This window comes from Hydra vulgaris, chromosome 10 (assembly GCF_038396675.1).
Source record: "Hydra vulgaris chromosome 10, alternate assembly HydraT2T_AEP".
In the NCBI taxonomy this organism is placed as follows: domain Eukaryota; kingdom Metazoa; phylum Cnidaria; class Hydrozoa; order Anthoathecata; family Hydridae; genus Hydra; species Hydra vulgaris.
The window spans coordinates 22701882-22722366 of NC_088929.1; the positions used below are offsets into that span (position 1 = coordinate 22701882).

The 20485-nt window shown below is 26.5% G+C and overlaps 1 protein-coding gene across 1 annotated transcript in view; it reads right to left on the reverse strand.

Moving 5' to 3' along the window:
- Positions 1-3071: 3071 nt before the first annotated feature.
- LOC100215402 (calcium/calmodulin-dependent protein kinase kinase 2) overlaps positions 3072-20485 on the reverse strand; it is a 40871-nt gene continuing 23457 nt past the window's right edge. The window contains exons 12-19 of the mRNA XM_065807536.1: positions 16500-16573; positions 13483-13585; positions 13027-13106; positions 11107-11162; positions 5867-5884; positions 5291-5378; positions 4983-5111; positions 3072-3387 (exon numbers count right to left, since the gene is read on the reverse strand). Of these exons, the coding sequence (XP_065663608.1) occupies positions 3325-3387; positions 4983-5111; positions 5291-5378; positions 5867-5884; positions 11107-11162; positions 13027-13106; positions 13483-13585; positions 16500-16573 (611 nt within the window). The 3' untranslated portion in view covers positions 3072-3324. The remainder of the gene's footprint in view (positions 3388-4982; positions 5112-5290; positions 5379-5866; positions 5885-11106; positions 11163-13026; positions 13107-13482; positions 13586-16499; positions 16574-20485) is intronic.

The window sequence follows — 20485 nt, forward strand, 5'->3', positions numbered from 1 at the left end:
TTAATTATAATGAGATATTTGATCAATTTTTTATAGAATATTGTGAAAGTATAGACTATTCTGGCATGTTGATATATCTTTGATGGGCGGACATAAGAGTGTAACTGCATTTTTGACCATTTAACGATTTATATGAGAAAATGTGACTTGTGTATGCCGGCATCAATGGTTTTAACAGTATAGTTACACCATTCGGTTCAAACAGAATAAAAGTAATAACCCATTTCTCAAAATATGACTTCTGTAGCAAAATAATTGGGTTCATAATAATGTTTTTTTGCTCTCCTGAAAGGTTACACTTTTGCAGTTATACTCTTATGTCCGCCCATCAAAGATATGGCTGTTTTAACATTTTTAACATATATTTGATTTAAAAATTCAAATCCTTCAATTAGAGTTCATTTTGTAAATCAATTTATTGACATACATTATTCAATGCATTTATTAAGTACTCTTCTGGCACAAAGGCATTTTTATAATTATTTTATTTATTCGTTGTGATTTCATGATACTATTTATATTATACTATATTTCTATTCTATGTAGGCTTGTAATTCCATGTGGAAAAATCGAATTTCTTCCGAAAATGCCCAAGTTTCAACCAAGTTAAATTTTTTCAAAAGGTCTTAAAAACCATGTTGTTTTATTTTGCTATTTATATTGTGTAAGGATATTATTTTTCTCATTGATGTGTAAGGATATTATTATATTGATTTTATTTTCCAAATCAAGTTTTAGTGTATCATGAAGTGTGTCGTTTCTTTAATATCGTTTGTATTTAAAACATTCTCATAGTAAGAAATAGTAAACTAAGTCACATTTTATTATTATTGCGCTATGCATACATTAAAATCGCTAAAATCGTCGAATAATACCCGTCTAGATTGTTATTCAACGGTAGTACAGTAGTGGTGTAGTGGTAGAGCGCTCGCCTCATAATTAAAAAGTTCTGAGTTCGATCGCTACCGCGTCCCTGGCAGTACCGCGCTCAACTTGTTTCTCCGCGTAGCGATCTTGATCGTCATGGTTTGTGTTTCGAAGTTATAGACTTGAGAGAGGGTTGTAAAAACAACTAAAGCAGCCTCCTTGACTGTAGTGTCTTTTTCGGCTTTGAGGAGGTAAATTAACACACAAAAAAAGGCTAGACACGAACTAATAAATTCTCTTTTCTTTTTTCTGGGATAATATCAGAATGCTGTCCTTACTATTTATCTGCGTAGAATCAAGTAACAACTACAAATTTTACAATCATTAAGTTTAAGGGTTAAGGATAAATAATTTAACGTAAAACATTTTGCTAAAATGCACAGTTAAATTATTTAGGAATACAATAAACTTCCTTGTGAGATGAGTATTTTATTTGATATCATTAATACGGGTGAATGGCCTATCAAAAAGCTTTTTCTTAAAAATATGTTTCTTGTCATACTATACTATAAAGATATAAATTGCGACTAGAATATACGTCGTGAGTTAAATATTATTAAAAGTAGTAAATTATCACTATAAAAATGCCCTTAAGTAATAACAATTCGCATGGCAAAGGAAATGCTTTTAGTTCGGTTAACGTATGTTTTTTTTTAAATTTGTTCGTCTGGGTTAGCAAAATGCCTCGATTGTTCAGTTTGTCTACTTATTTAACGATCTACTTATTTAACGTGACTTAATACGTTAAATAAGTATCCGTAAACTAACGCATGCGCAGAATATCATTTTGTCTACTTATTTAACGATCTACTTATTTAACGTGACAGCGGAAGTTAGACATCTAGTTATTTTTAATATATCATTGGTTTAAACATCGACATATCCGAGTAGTATGTCTGATGCGACTAGTTTCAGCAAAGTATTTAACTGAAATACTATGACTATGGTTTCAGTCATGAGCATGTTTCAATTTTAAAAGATATATAAAATTATTCCTGAAAAGATATATTTTAAAATTTTAGTCAATAAGACTGTTAAAACAAAATAAATGTGGCGAGCTTTAGTTTACGGCCTTCAAACTAAAATTTTGTCTTAAAGCCGTTAAAACACCATCATTGTACAATTAATATAAACTGACATAATATGTTCACTACGTAGAAGTTCTGCGCCGAGTACAGTATTCTCATCGGTCAATCATACATCAAATGAAATCGCTTGATGTCATTTGGTGCTTTGGACACAATAATGCTATAATGTGTGTGTGTGTGTGTGTGTGTGTGTGTGTGTGTGTGTGTGTGTGTGTGTGTGTGTGTCTATATATATATATATATATATATATATATATATATATATATATATATATATATATATATATATATATATATATATATATATATATATATATATCGTGATTATCATGTAATTAACAATACGGTTATTAATTATGTAAATAAAGGATAAACCATACTTCAACCAACTTAAACAAATATTAAATAAATAAATTTGTTAATTTTATGACTTTTATCAAAATACTTTTATAATACCTTATTTATGTAATAACGCAAAACTAAAAACTAAAAAATAATTAAATTAAAGCATTTTATAAAAGCAAAAATCTAACTTTTATCTTCTACTTTAAGTTTCACCATTGCTGGATCATCAGGAAGAGTAAGGAAGAGAACTCATCAGGAAGAGTAAGGAAGAGAACTCTTCCTGATGATCCAGCAATGGTGAAATTTAAATTAGAAGATAAAAGTTAGATAAGTGTTTTTTACTAATTTATTATTGCTCTGTTCTTTAAGAACATTGAGCACTCTATTTGTAAAATACACTAACATAATTTACATATATATGTATTTATATATATATATATATATATATATATATATATATATATATATATATATATATATATATATATATATATATATATATATATATATATATATATATATAGATGTATATAGATATAAACATAAACACACACGCACACACATATTACCAGCCAAAATGGAGCTTCAAGTATTTTTTCTGATATGGATTTTAAGGTTTCCGTCAATTTTACGTTAAAAAGTCGGTTTTAGACGGCGATGAAACAATTTTATTATGCCAATAACATACGTTAAAAGTAAGTAGAATAATTATTACTTAGCAATATATATATATTTAAAAATTAGTATCTTTATACAAATCCGCGCAAAAGTAAAAAACCCGCGTAATAAAAAACTCGCATAATATAATAGATATCACCAAAATACACACGATAAATGTCAAGAAGATTAATTTCTTCTAAGAGACAAAGTTTTTTTCCGAAATCCAACAGAATTCCAAGATATATAAATATTCGTCATTTGTTTGAGCCTTCTTAATCATCAATTCATTCTTTACAAACAAAAGCTATGTTTTCAAACGAGCATTTCCAACAAATGATTTTCCTTTTAGAATATTTTTGGCCAAAACCTAAAAGTATTAAAGATTAAAAAATTCAACTATCAAAAAATTATTGAAAACTTGATTATGTTAAAAAATGTAAACAAAACCAAACAGCGACAACTTTAGTATTATGTGTTTTTAACTCCGAATTTTATATGCGTTTATTTTTATGTCATTTCATGTAATAAAATAAAATTTTATGTTTAAGATAAAAATTTTATATTAAACATAAAATTTTATTTCAGTATTTCTTTTTAAATAAAACTTTTTTTTGGATTTAACCATCAAATGGTCTTTATTTCATTATTCAAAATAAAGTTGCTTGTGGTTGATTGAAATATTTTTAGGATAAAATCAAAAGCATTTTCAACTTTTAATAAAAATTTGTTTGCAAAAGTAAAAACACTTTTTTTTTTTTAAATAATTTTTTATGACAAATAAAAAATTGAAATAATGTCAAATTGAAGCTCTCTCTTATTAAAAGAGTTTAAATGCAGTAGGTGTGCAGTAAAAGCTTTTTTTATTTCAAAACAAGAAGTTCAATAAAAAATATATATATATATATATATTTTATCTTAGATATAAACACAAGTTTAACATAATGAAAATTTTTACAATAACTGATTTAACAGCTATAAAATTACGCGATCGCACCACATATAACTTTAAAGAATATGATCATTTATGTTTAAAAGAATATGATCATTTTGTTTAAAAGAACTTGACAAGACAAAACAAATAAGATATTGTTAAAAACAAATCAGATATTGTTAAAAGCGAAAGTTATGTAATCAGATGTGATAATGATCTAATTTTAATACACGATGCATATTTTGCACCGAGGAATTTAGCATTCATTTTTATATAAATTTTAATAAGTCAAAAAAAAAACATTACCTCTGACTCATTCTTAGTTTATTTGAGGATAAGTTTTAAGAGCTTCTCACTAAATAGTTTATTTGAGAATAAGTTTTACGAGTTTCACACTAAATAGTTTATTTGAAAATAAGTTTTAAGAACTTCTCATTAAATAGTTTATTTGAGGATAAGTTTAAGAGCTTCTCACTAAATAGTTTATTTGAGGATAAGTTTTAAGAGCTTCTTACTTTACAACGATTTTGTATTTTGAATACTTTATAACATCTGTTAAAACATATTAATTTTCAATTGGCTATTTACATTTTGTTTTATGTTTTAAAAAAAATGATTTCGTGACATCTTTTCTATTTTCCCTTATTTTAAATTTTATCAAATAATAAATCAGTTTTTCTTTTTTTTCCTTTTAGGTTTTTATAATATAGAATTTAAAAAAACATCCTAAGATTTTTCTTTTGTTTTATGTTATTTTAATGACAATTTTAAATTTTATATAAGCAAAGTAGATTTCATTTTTTTATTTAGATGCTCAAATATGATTTTAATGATCACCTGAACATTTGACCCAAAACTTCCATTAAATAGAAAAAAATATTTTTCAAAAGTAATGAAAGCATTATCTGATGAACAAGTATTTTTTCATGACATAAAGCAAACTTCGTTTTGCTGCTAGCAGCATTAGTTAAAAAAAAACAGATTTTTTTTGAGTAATAGTTATACTTACAAGTAATAAAAAATTTACTTACAAGTGATGAAAGTTTTGAAATCACTTTGATACTATTACGAACTTCATCATCAGTTACTTCAATTACACTACAGTGATCAAGTGTTGATGGGAGTGGAGATGTGTCACCCTCAGTTACCCAAGGATGAGTCTAAAAATATTTGAAAGCATTTAAAAAATATTTTTTGTACACAAGTAAAATCTACTAACTGAAAGTATTTTAAGTATAATAAAAATTTTTCTGTTTTCAAAAATATATAGTATATTATAATATGTAATGTATTATAATTATTTAATATATTTATATTAAATATAATAAACACAATTTACCTTAATTTCTAATATTGAAATCCTTTCATTTGGTTCTTTCGATAACATTCTTGAAATTAAATCATGCACTTGAGGGCTCAAAATTGGTCTAGAATTATTAGAACAAATCTATAATTAAACCAGTCTAAAATTATTAAAACCAGTCTAGAATTATTAAAAAATATATAGAATTATTTAAATCAGTCCTAGAATTATTAAAACAAATCTATACTTATTTAAACCAGTCGAGAATTATTTAAAACAGTCTAGAATTATTTAAACTAGTCTAAAATTGTTAAAACAATTATAGAATTATTCAAACCAGTCTAAAATTATTAAAACAACTATAGAATTATTTAAACAAATATATAATTATTTAAACAAATATAGAATTATTTAAACAAATATAGAATTACTTAAACAAATAAGGAATTATTTAAACAAATATAGAATTACTTAAACCGGTCTAGAATTATTTAAACCAGTATAGAATTATTAGAACAAGTCTAGAATTATTTAAACCAGTCTAGAATTTTTAGAACAAGAATATTTAAAGAATTTAAAAAATAAATACTTAAAACAATAGATTAAACTCACTCATTTGGAAATTCAACGCTAAAAATAAAAAAATATAAAAGTTACACTAGTGTGAAAATAATATAAGAAAACAAAATATATTAACAAAATATATATGTAAAAATAAAATATAAAAACAAGGTATACCAATATAATATACACAGTTATAACAAAATAAATCTTAACATTTAGTATCTATAGCAAAAAACCATTTTTGTACTGTTAAGTGTAGGCATTTATTTCTAGAAAAAGTTTTAATTCAAAAAACAACATAAATAAACATAAAAGAATGAAGAAGTATAAAATATGTTTTACTACTTTGTATGGGCTTCGAATGGATTTTTTAGAACAAACTCTATTCTTGACGGCATTTTAAGAACAAACTCTATTCTTTACAGCATTGTGGCAACAAAAAACTCACAATTTCAAGCATTTCATGACATGCTTGAATATTGTTCAAATATCAAACATGTATTGACACGCTTTCATTATGGTTTTTCTCAGATCTGCTATTGAGGTTGGGTTCTGTTCCACAATCAATTTTACCGGACAATTTTTGATAAAGTTCAAGTTAGTTTGACTTGCCCAGCCACATGTCAAGAATATTATCATTCAAGAATATTATCATTTTTGCTTGATAAAGCTACCCTGCAATGTATAAAAATATCCAACTTACATATTGAATACCATTTAGATATATTTTAAACTAATTAGACATATTGTCCATATAAACCAATTGTCCAATCCTTGTGTTATTTGCAAAATTTGAGTCAATCACAAATTTTTTTTGAAAAAGATCATCTTTGAACTGTGTGGGCACTAACATTCACGCTAGGAAGTAGTAGGAATTTGTGAATTCAAAACCTGAATGCCATTTACAGCTAAATATTGTACCATGTTGTTGGTTTTTAGAGTAGTTATTTTAGGCCTTCAATAAAATTTTTCTGGATTGATGTTATCTGTTGACTTGATATGCTGAATGATATCATGAACAATTGTCTTCCATCTTACATTTAAAATTTCCGTTAAAAAAGTGCAACATTTTCCATTAAAAATTAGTAAATGATGTTGCAGCCATTTTCTAAGATGATGATTGAATTACACATGACTTATATGTATATAGAGTATATAAATTATTTTCCAATTGGTTGATAACTATGTAATCACCAAAGCAACATGTATTTTTAGTATTGCCAGCATGCATATTTCACATTTATAATATATATATATATATATATATATATATATATATATACAACCCTTAGATGTTGTCCGAAAGTTTTTTCCATATTTTGTTGACAAAAAGTAAAAATTAAAATGCAAGACCGGAATTTTTTTTTTTTAATAATGATAGACTGCCTGCCCCAACCAAACCCTCAGTCGATGTAGCAGCACTCCCTTGCGGGTCAGGCTATTTGTCAGTCGATGTAGCAGCACTCCCTTGCGAGTCAGGCTATTTGTCAGTCGATGTAGCAGCACTCCCTTGCGAGTCAGGCTATTTGTCAGTCGATGTAGCAGCACTCCCTTGCGAGTCAGGCTATAAGATAGTCGATGTAGCATCACTCCGCGCATGATTTACAGTAAAAAAAATAAAAATAAAAACATTTTATTAAAAAAAATAAAAATAAAAACATTTTATTAAAAAAAATAAAAATAAAAACATTGTTTATATTGTTAAAAACATTCAAAACGTTTTAAAAACATTCCGGTCAATTAAATTTGCGTTTTTGTGGTTTTTTTAAAAAACGATTAATTTGTAATTAAATTAATGGTTTTTACTTTCGTCCAACACGGAAATGTTGGACGAAAGTTAAAAGTAATTAAAAGTGACGTATATGTTGGCGTAAGAATCACTTTTTTCCTTCCGCTCTTCCCAAAGCCAACAAACTATAGATCTATATATATATATATATATATATATATATATATAAATATAATATATATCTATATATGTATCTATATATATATATATATATATATATAATTATAATATATATATATATATATATATATATATATATATATATATATATATATATATATATATATATATATATATATATATAATTATAATATATATATTTCTGATTTTTTTGACCATAACTTTTTTTATTTTTTTATATATAATTCACCTCCCCAAGGCTGAGAAGGCCACTACAGATGTGGAGGCTATTTGTGGTTATAACCCTTTCTCAATTCTATAATTCCGAAACACCAACCTTGACAAACAAGGCCACTGCACGGAGAAACAAATTGAGCGCGGTACTACCAGGGACGTGGTGGAAAACTAACTCGGAACCTCTCACTTATGAAGCGAGCGCTCTACTACTACACCACTACCGCAATATATAGCTATATAATCATAACTGTATATGGAGAAATAATTAATAATAACTTTGTTACTTATAAAAAACAAATAATAACAAAAAAATGCAAAAGAGTGTTAATAAAGTATATGAAGAATACTAACACAATATAAAAACCAAAAATAATAAAAAATCAAGGAAATAACAATCAATACAATAAATGTTAATTTAATTTTAATAATAATAATGATAATAATAATAATAATAATAATAACAATAATAATATCAATATTAACAACAATAATAAGAATAAGAATAATAATAACAACATAAACAACAACAATTACAAAAACAAAAATAACAATAATAATTACAACATTGCATAACCTAAATCGAACGTGAATAAAAATCAAAGTCATCTATATTCATAAAATGCTACACAAGATACAAAATTTAGAAAAAAAATGCAAAAGCAAACAAAACAAAACTTATTTAAAAAAAATTCTATATAAGTATAAAAATAATTAAATATAAATATCTAAGTGTAAAAATAAATAAATAACAATAGAATAAATATGTGTTCATATTTAACTTTTTAAATATATAAATAAAACTTTTTGAATATATAAAATACATACATATATATATATATATATATATATATATATATATATATATATATATATATATATATATATATATATATATATATATATATATATATATATATATACATATATATATATATATATATATATATATATATATATATATATATATATATATATATATATATATATATATACATATATATATATACAGTGTCGGATTTGTCCTTACTTTACAAAGTAAGGACAAATCCGACAAAATCTAGCATTTTTAACATTTAAGAGGTTCTAACGAAAGAGATTTTAAGAGATGTATGTTTTTTTATCTAAATTATTGAACACTACATACAGAGTGAACACATATGTAAAGTAAACATTGTTTTATTAATATTTGGTATGGTATCCACGAGCTTTAATCACACACCTCATACGGCTAGGCATTGAGGCAAAAAGACCATCGATTGTTGTCTGTGGGATATTGTTCCACGCGCCTTGTAACAATACCCACAGGTCATCCAAATTGGATGGTTTCTTTCCCTCAATGCTCTTAGACATGACACTCCATAAATTCTTGATGGGGTTCATGTCTGGACTCTGAGCAGGCCAGTCGAGCACGTCCACTCCATTTAGACGAAGGAAATTGGTTACCTTCTTTGCTTTATGACATGGCGCATTGTCATGCTAGAAGATAAACCGATTTCCTTGTCCAAACAGAGTATCAGCAGATGGTAGCATTGAATCCTGAAGCACCCCAATGTATTGGCCTTGGTTCATGGATCCAATGCACCGATACAATTGCCCTACCCTGTTGTCCAGACATGCACCCCCAAATCATAACACTACCACCGCCATGCTTCACAGTTGATGCAATACAGTCTTTTTTAAACTTTTCACCAATTCTTCTTCTAACAATCAGTCTCTTTGCCCCACAGAATAGTTGAAATAAACTTTCATCGGAAAAAATAAAGTTTTTCCAGTCCTCGACAGTCCAGTCTTTGTGCTCCCTGGCAAAGACCAACCGTCGCCGGACATTGGCGGCAGAGGACAAAGGTTTCTTTGCTGCCACACACCCTCTTAATCCGGCTTTTTGTAGTTTCTTCCGCACAGTTCTGGAGGCCAAATTAACTCCATGTTCCTCCGACAGTCTCTGGCTTAGTTCTGATGCAGTCAGGCGACGATCTTGAAGTGACATGCGGACCAGCACCCGATCGGTATGAGCCGTCGTCTTCTTTGGCCTTCCGGAACGTGCCTTGTCTGCTGTGGAACCTGAATTCTTATATTTCTTAACAATTTTCCTGATGCCGCTTGCAGTAGAACCAAGAATTGTTGCAATTTTACTATAATTTTCACCATTTTCTGCCATGAAAACAGCCCAGAGACGATCTTCCTGGGAAAAGTGATGATATTTTACCATTTTTTCTACAACAAAAAATACTGATATTAGATCATTAAATTAAACTAAAACAGACAAAATAATATTAATACTGATAGTGAAGCTGTCAAAATGGAAGCAGATGCTAATAAAACACAAAAAAATTGGCTAAAGTAAAAAAACTTGGTGGAGAATACTTTAAAACTCAATAGTTACCCTTGACTGCTGGTTCTCAGTAACCATATCGAGCTTTAGATGACCTTAAATGACCTTAAATGGTATATACTGACTCAATATGTGATTGGTAATAGAATGAACACATATTTTCTACCAATTAATAATGATGACATTAATATTACAATGAAGGTACATCACTTACCTCTACTGTCTTGTTTCCTATGCTTAAAATATGATAAACAACTATCCAATGTGTTATATTAATTTATCTAAAAAAATATGTGCTTGTTGCTAAGGTAAACAGGAAGTGCAAAGATATTGATGTGTCAACACAACAGAGATCAATAAATGTAGCTTTCATCTGGTAATTATTTGGACAAAAGTTACAGTGATTTAATTTCTGCTGTATTTGTCCTTACTTTGTGCCGCCACTGTATATATATATATATATATATATATATATATATATATATATATATATATATATATATATATATATATAAACAGTTTTTGTATTGATAATATTTAGCGCCAACATCACAAAATGTGAAACACAATAGATAGTGTCGAAGTCCAATACAGAGTGTAGAATAAATGTGATAAATAAGCAAAAGTTAAAAAACAATTGAAAAAATGGTTTGCGATGAAAAAATAATTTAAAAAAAATTATAATAGAAGCCACATAATAGAAGTCACATACTTAAATAAAATAACATAATAGAAAAAACTCACATACTCAAATAAAATAATATAAATAACCCACACACTCATTCAAACAAAATAATAACGAAAACTCACGATTCTGTTTTAATAAGTTGCACTAATACTGAAAGGTCAGCGCTAAAAAATGGACACTAAATTAAAACAAAAAAATTTTTTCAGATGATTAGAAATATTTATCTACATAACAAACATTAAAAAAAGGTGTCACAATTACTAAGAAAATTACTTTTCAAAGTTTATGAGCTCCTCCTACCCAAATTTACATTTAAGTTGGAGTTTTATATCAGGGTTTTTCTTGGTGAGTTGTCTTCACCATGCCCAAGGGGCATTATCTGGCCAATAACCTTTTTTTTTTTTTTTTTAATTCACCTCCTCAAGGCCGATAAAGCCACTACAGATGAGGAGGTTACTTAATAGTGGTTATAACCCTCTCTCAACTCTATAACTCCAAAACACAAACCTTGACAAACAAGGCCGATGCGCAGAGAAACAAGTTGAGCACGGTACTACCAGGGACGTGGTAGGGATCGAACTCGGAACCTCCCGCTTATGAAGCGAGCGGTTTACCACTACTCCATTACCGCATAACCTATACAACTAACAATATATAAAAACAAAATTTCGAAAAAAAAAAAAAAATACAGATGTTGGTTCAAATATTTGTTTTATATATTATTAATTTTTTTATGAAACTTTGTTAAGCATGCAAACTTTACAAATGTTAAATACTTTTTTAAACTTAGAAGGAATGAAACAAGCAAATTAAAAAAATTAAAACATTCTATTTAAGATAATACAGTTAATTTTCGGTGAGTTAAACACCGGTTAACTCAAACTTTTGTTATCTCAAACTGTTTCATTTTGTCCCTTTAATTGATTACTATTAAAATTCTCAGGTTATTTGAACATCGGATAACTTTGGTTAACTCAAACTTTTTGTAAGAGAAATTATGAAATCAAAAAAAGTTGATTAAAACCTTTCTTTTAGAAGTCATTCTATATAAAACATAAATAACAATAGCCTAAGTGTTTCTACATTTCATCTTTTCTCTTCCAGTAACTTCCAACTCTAATAGTGGTCGCTTGCAGTCTTGTTGGAAGCAAATGATGTTGAAAAAATATATTTTTTTTTTCATTGCATTTAGATCTGAATAGAATAGATTGTTATCAGACGCAAAATAATGCTATAATATAATGTTACAATAATATATAACAATGCTATAACAAATGTTACAAAGTACATCATAATAAAATAACGATAAAATAGCAATATTATAGTTTTAACAAATTTCATAATATTTGCATATTCTTTTAGACGCAATTTTATTACTAATTAATGAGGAAGCCATTGTGCTGCTAAACTTTTCAAACTAATCAAGTTGCTGACGATTTCTAATGCCATTCTTTTGTAAACCTGAATGTTTTACCTTGCTTGAACAAGTTAATAACTAAACTGTTATTAACTTGTTCAAGCAAGGTAAAATATTCAGGTTTACACAAGTTAATAACTAAAATCAAGGAATGATTAAAAGTTAATAACTTTTAATCATTCCTTGATTTTAACTTCTATTCTTGATGATATCAAAGGTAAATTAAACGAGTTTAAAAAATATCATTCAATTATTAGTGGTCACACTCATTATTTAAATAAAAATATACCTAAAAGTAATGGTAATATATTTTTTTTTAACAATCACTTTCAAAATTTTATTTACAGAACAATGTGTTTAGACAATTATCTTTTGTTGAGAACTAAACACAATTTAATTAGTCACTGAGTTTTGCATTTTGCAATTGGCATTTAAAATTGTGATTAACTTCAGAATAATCATAAAAATATTTATTAAAAACTTATTTTTTCCGAATTAAGCAGAGGAAGCTTATTTTTTACAATAAATTTATTTTCTGATACTTATCCCACTTATTGTATTGATATTATACAACATGTATATTTAGATAATACATATATTTTATATTATGTTAATATTAAATTACTTGTCCATAGAGAAAGCAATATAATGTAATTCCCATTGACCATACATCTGCAGCTTTTCCACTGTATTTATCACGAAAACCTTAAAAAATTAAAATTCTTTTGATAATACAACATAAGTTCAAATTTTTTTTGCAAAATAAACAATATCATTATGGACAACAGGACTCCTCCTTCATTTTTTTTGCAAATAAACAAATTCATTATGTACAGCTAGTTCTCCTTCAAAACATTTTGAAAATTTATATTATGTAGAATTCTAAATTCTAAATTAAGACTTGTTTAAAATTTAATACTAAGAAAATGAAAATAGAGCAATCTAAACAAAATCTTATGGCAATTTTATACTAAAATAAAATAGTAAACATTTTTACATTTTTATATATCCTTTCAATATTCACACATTAAATTTAATAATTACATAATAAAGAGTAACTTAAAATAATAAAGCAACTAACGATGGTCAAGTACTTCAGGAGCTTGGAATGCTGGAGATCCAGCATATTTGTTTAAAGAATCATCTTCCCCTTCAAACATATCTGAAACTCCAAAATCAGCAATCTAAATAAATTAAATGCTTTAATAATACATTGTCAACAGCTAAAGTTTATTATAGTGCTAAAACAATCAGAAATCTATTACTTTTACAGTTAGTTTTACAGAAATCTATTACTTTTACATTTGAATAATAGGTAGCCAATAGTTGAGAGCCTGTAACACTAATATAATATAATATAGTTATTTTAAAAATAGATAGTAACACCCTTTGCATTGTTACATGAAAAATCGAAAGGTGTCTGGTGATTTTTATTATGAGTGGAAGCAAAGGTTCAAATCTCTCACAAAACATTAGCAAATCAGCAGAGTCATAACTGAGTCCTGAGTTTGCTAATCTTATTATTGATCAAAGTTTGTGTAGAAGAAGAGTTTGCTTAAGGATATGTGCTGATTTTGATTAAGAACTTGGGCTCCAACAAGTGGTCATTGAGACTGCTAAGTTTTGATTGAGCAAAGATTTTCTTCTGATCTCATAATACTAATGCAGGGTGAGATAGATGTTTAATTCTCTAAACTATATTTGCTGAGCAGAGTTACAATCAAAAAAATACACATTTAAACGAAGAATTTAATTGATAATTTCTGATACATAATGCCTCTGCGACATGGCTATTGTTTTCAATTGAAACAAGTAACAAACTTGGTGAGTTAGATATCTTGTTATTAAAACAATCAACTAAAAGTTTTGAATTATTATTGGGATTAGAGTAGTCAATTATATTTATAATTTATATCATTTATTTGAGTCTGGTAGTTTTTTATGAGTGAAAACCATGTCTCACAAAAGTTCAAACCATGTCTCACAAAAGTTCAAACCATGTCTCACAAAAGATTAATAAGTATACAAAAGATTTGGGTAGATTAGAAGTGGAATCTAGTTCTTTCTAAAACTATGGAAACTGTAATTAAAGCATAGGTGTAAAGAACAACATCATGTTTGATGGTCCAAAATCATGTTTGATCATGTTTGCACTGTTAGAGGACTAGAAATTGATAAAGTTATCATCCTTGTGGAAATAGATAGTAATGAATGTTTATAATAAAGAAGTATATTTTGACTTCAACTAAATCAAGAATGCTGGTAGCAACAAAGTTCTAATATTAACTTTTGTCAAAAATGTTAGCTAAAGGCACAAAACCTTCAGAGAAATCTACTTAGAAAATAAACAATTTAAAATTCTACCTGGCAACATAAATCACCCAATATAGTTATGAGTGGAAATGGAGAAAAATAATCTTGTCTATTTTATGACACGCTACTCTAGGAGAACTAAACCTTCAATACACTGAAAAACTGGTATAAAAACTTTGCTGAAAATGCATTTAAAAAACGTTCTATGCAAATCTGAAAGAATGTTATATATGTCAGAAAAACATTTGCCACAATGGTAGTAAACTGGATAGCAGAACTGTTAAAAAAGTTCAAAAGTAAAAGATTTGGAAAAAAACAAACAAACAAAGATTTGGAAGAATTTATTTTCTATTAACTGGATAAGTTAAGCTTTTCTTTTTATGCAGTTTTTTATATTATATTTTTATATTCATATCATCCAGTTTTATATGATCATTATTTTTTAATTCTGTTTTCTTTTTGCAAAAAAACTATATGGACCTAGGTCAGTTAAAAAATAATAAAAAATACTTACAAACAGTATTGTACATTTAGCTAAGCAATCAGTCATCACACTGGAATAAAGGACTATGAGGGCTTCAGTGCATACATCACTGAATATCTAGGGAGAACATGCAAGGAAGTGTACCTACATTGAATAAGGGTTTGGATTAAAGCAGCAATTTGTTTTTCATTAGCCTTAAAAAAAATGGAATAAAAAAGGTATGCAAGGGAGTGCTGCTACATCAACTAAAGGTTTTGAGTGGGAAAGCAACGATTTTTTCATTATTTTTCATTTTCTTCTTTATTTTCGAAAGACCGTATAGATTCAAGTTGCATTTTTGCTCACCAAATGCTGATTTAAATATATAAATGTAAGTGTGTGTATAAATATAATATTACATATTTAGCTAAGCAGCATGTCATACTAAAATAGGACATTGCAGTGGCTTAGTACATCGACTGAATATCTAAGTAGAATATAGGGAGTGCCCCTACATCGACTAAGGGTTTGGGTTGGAAACAGCAGTTGTTTTTTTTATTAGCTTTTGTTTTCTTTTTTTCTTTTTTTCTTGTACTTTTTGTAAAAATATATATGAAAAAAAAATGCATTGAATGACAACAGTTAGATACATGTAGAAAAAAATTGCATTGACTGAAGAGTCAAAGTCAGGGCAAGGTCAGTGTTAGGATTATATTTTTCATTAAATTCTTTGAAAATTTGACTAAATTTGACTAAATAATATAAAAAATATAATAATAAATTATTATAATAATAAATAAATATAAAAATAAAGAATATAAATAAGAATATAAAATATGAAATAATTAAATAAGCAGAAAATATGTGAAAAGAAATAAAACCTTTACAAAGTATTAAAACTAAGTTTAAACTTAGAATCTGAGATAAGTAGTTCATTGTGTCCTTTATTATGTAAATGAGCCTAAAGTAGTGAGTTAATATTAAAAATTTTTAGCATCAGAAATAATTTGCTAATCAAATTTATCTGAAATAATACCTGTCCTCCATGTGCAGATATGCAAATTCATAGACAATTTAGTTTTACATTAAATTCATAGACAAAATAAAAAGCCTTTAAATTCTTGCAGTCTGTTCTACATCCTTAAAAAAGTTTTAAAATATGATTCCTGATTTAAAATTAAAATATTTTATGAAGTTCAATTACATAAATATGAACATGACTCGATAAACTACTTCTCTCAGATTCTTCTTTAAATGATATATAATTCTAATATTTATAAATTTATATAAAAAGAATAAATTACAAAGAATTTATATTTCACCTTAATGTGATCACTTTCATCTAACAAAAGATTTGATGGTTTTATGTCTCGATGGATAATTTTCGAATAATGCACTAAATACATAAACTTTTAATTTTAGAAATGTTGCAAACTTGTGTAAAAAGTTTTCGAAAAATATGTAAAAAGATAACTTTTAAACTTTTTAATTGAATTTCAGAAGAACATTCTAGAACAATTTAAAAATTTTACAACTAGGTTTTGCTGACACTAACTGCAAGAAATAGAATTTAAAAAACTGAGCGCTTAAAATAAACTAAAATTACAAAACAATGTTTAAGAGCTTTATTTCAAGTCCACACTGATGATTGGATAATCCACACTGAAATTAAAATCACACTGATGATTGGATGGTCAACACTAAAATCAAAATCACACTGATGACTAGATGATTCACACTGAAATCAAAATCACACTGATGATTCGATGATCCACAATCAAACAGATGGTTTTATACTATTGATTTAAGGATATATTATACCACCTATTTGTTGACTGATGACTAGATGATTCACACTGAAATCAAAATCACACTGATGATTTGATGATCCACAATCAAACAGATGGTTTTATACTATTGATTTAAGGATATATTATACCACCTACTTGTTTAAGAATATTTCTCTGAATATGTCTACAAAATATTTTTTATTACTAAAGCTAACTAAAGAGACTATCATTTAATCTGATTGGATTGAATGTTAATTACTTAACTGTTTAAGCTAACTTATATGTTTTAATATTGCTATTGAGAAATAAAAATATTAAATCTATTTTATAAATAAACTCTTATGAAGATTTAAAGTTTTAAAGTTTAAAAAGTTTTAGTCTAAAAAGTTTTAAATACAAATAAAATAAAAACTATTTCAAAAACTTAAACTGCTTGAAGTAAAGCCTAAAAGTCAGTTAGAGTCTTATTTGCTTAAGCGAAAATTAAAAAAAAAAAATTAAAAAAGAGTACTCTTTTTCTTTTTTTTCTTTCCTTTTGCAAACAAAATAACATTATTTATATCTAATAGATTTATGCAATGACATTGCAAATGGCGGAAGCGTTTAATTAACGATAAAAAAGGAAAAAAAGAGAAAAGCAAAAGCAAAGGAAATTTTTTCGAAGAATAAAAAAGATTTGTTAAAAATAAAATAAAATAAGAAAATTATTATTAATAAAGGTATTAACGAATTAAAAGATTTTAAAAAATAAAATAAAAATAAGAAAATTATTATTAATAAAGGTATTAACGAATTAAAAGATTGAACAAAAATAAAACACGAAAATGAATAAAAGAATAAAGCAAACAGATTTAATAAAATAAAAACAAAACAAAATAAATCAATTAAAAGCAAAGTATCAAAATTAATAGAAAGAACTAATTAAAACGTAAAAATAAATCGCTACCAATTTTTCTTCTTCACCTTTTTTTTCCGGCAAAAATAAATAAAGATTATTATTTTTTTATTTTATTTTATTTTGTAGAAGTTTTTGTTATTGCATTTTTGTTTTGTAGTTTTTGCTTTCATTTTATAGTTTTTGTGTTTGCCTTTTTGATTGCGTAAAGTTTGTTATTATTTGTGCGTTTGTTGCTAATTATTTTTATTGTTGTTATCTGTTTTTCTATTTTACCAAATTTTTTACACATTTCTTTTTTTCACCTTTCTTTTTTTCAACTTTCTTTTTTCGCTAAAATAACAAAAGATAATTTAATTTTATTTTGTAGATGTTCTTGTTTTTGCTTTTTCGTTTTGTAGTTTTTGCTTTCATTTTGTAGTTTTTGTGTTTTGCCTTTTCATTTGTGTAAAGCTTGTTTTTATTTGTGCTGTTTTGCTAATTATTTTTATTTTTGTTTGCTGTTGTTATTGAGTGTTTTTGTTTGCTGTTATTATTGAGTGTTTTTGTTTGCTGTTGCTATTGAGTGTTTTTGTTTGCTGTTGTTATTGAGCGTTTTTGTTTGCTGTTGTTATTGAGTGTTTTTGTTTGCTGTTGTTATTGAGTGTTTTTGTTTGCTGTTGTTATTGAGTGTTTTTGTTTGCTGTTGTTAATGAGTGTTTTTGTTTGCTGTTGTTATTGAGTGTTTTTGTTTGCTGTTGTTATTGAGTGTTTTTGTTTGCTGCTGTTAATGAGTGTTTTTGTTTGCTGTTGTTATTGAGTGTTTTTGTTTGCTGTTGTTATTGAGTGTTTTTGTTTGCTGTTGTTATTGAGTGTTTTTGTTTGCTGTTGTTATTGAGTGTTTTTGTTTGTTGTTGTTATTGAGTGTTTTTGTTTGCTGTTGTTATTGTTTTCATATTTTTTGTCTTATTATTTAACTTATTATAGCTTTATCGTTATTATTATTTTTTTAAATTAATTTAATTTATGCATGCTTTTATTTATTATTATTGCTGTTAATTTTTTTGTTTGTTTGTTTATTTTATTTAGGAGTCACTCCAATCACTAGTTTTTAACTATATGAGTGACACCTAACTTAATTTTGTTAAATTATAAAAAAAACTTGTAATTTTTCAATTTTTGGTTGAATAAATGGATAAATTTAATATTAAAGATTATAATTTTATAAAAAACTAATGTGATAATATTTTAATTTTACTTAATACTACAAACTTTATCTTCACACATAAGTGCTATATATGTGCTTATATTTTATATATATTATATATTTGTGTAAATATATGCACTTTTAATTTAATATTAGTCTTAATTACCATAATATATTAAAAACCTATGCATATATAAAAGTTTAACTATTAATTTAGATATTTATATAAAAAGCATAAATTCACAACTTTCAATCAAAGGGAGAATTCAAAATGTTTTTTTATTTGCCAAATTTGAGAAATTTCAAGAGGTTAGAAAGAAATGAAAAAACCACTCCGACAGATAGTTTTCACAATCAAGAAAGATGTGACTGTTCTTCTTCTTTTGTAACAAAGGAAACTGTTCAAAACGTCAGAGTAATGGTTTAAGAAACTAATTACTTGTCAATTTGAAAGGGCGCTATCAAAATGGGGATAAGCACAAGGAGCTATTATCATGGCATTCAAGAAATAGGCTTTCCACCTTCCAAACCTAGTACAGTGCAAGAGCTAAATTAAAATTATTTCAACAAAAGAATGGAATATTTTGATGCCATGTTGTCAAATTTTGAAAAAAATTCTAACTCGCTAAACAAGATTATTTAGTCAAACAAGAGCCAATTCATGCTGAATGGCAAACCATCATAATTGTTGCTATTAGGCCTACTCTAATTAGCATAAACAAATACATGTGCCCATCTCAAATAATGAAGTAGTAGTGTTGTGTGGCATAATTCCTTTTCAATATTTTGATCACATGTGAAATTTACAAATGCTTGAAGAGTTTTAAGAGTTTTAAGCATTTCTAAATGCTTGAAGAGTTTACAAGAGCTTGAAGAGAAGTTAACTTGATATGCACTTTTAAAAATAATGGGACATCTGCCCATTATTTCTGTCAGGTAAAAAGTTGGTTTAATTGAAAATTCCTTCAGCAATGGATAAGCAGACAAGGTCAAATTGAATAGCCTGCTTGTTCTCCCAGTCTTCCTCAGGCAGACTTTTTCTTTTGGGCCTACTTAAAGAATATTGTATACAAGAAAAACCCTCTACAATTAGTAAACTTCATGAGTTGGTTGGTTGGTATTTAGAATAGCCTGCATAAAAATAGTGGTTTGTTTGAAATGCTGCCAAGAGCAGCGTTTCAAACATTGATTGTATACAAGTTGAATACAAGTTGAGATTGTATACAAGTTAAATAGCCACATGTCTTTTTTTTTTTTGATAAATATACTTATAAATAAAATTATAAAAAACATTCTTTATTTTTTGTTTAAATAATTTAAATCAAAACCATGTACACAACTTCTTAAACACCCTGTACTTCCTGTTTAAATTGAAATTTATTCATAATTAAAAAATCACATCATTCCTACAAAAAGTTATTTTAGTTTACAATCTTT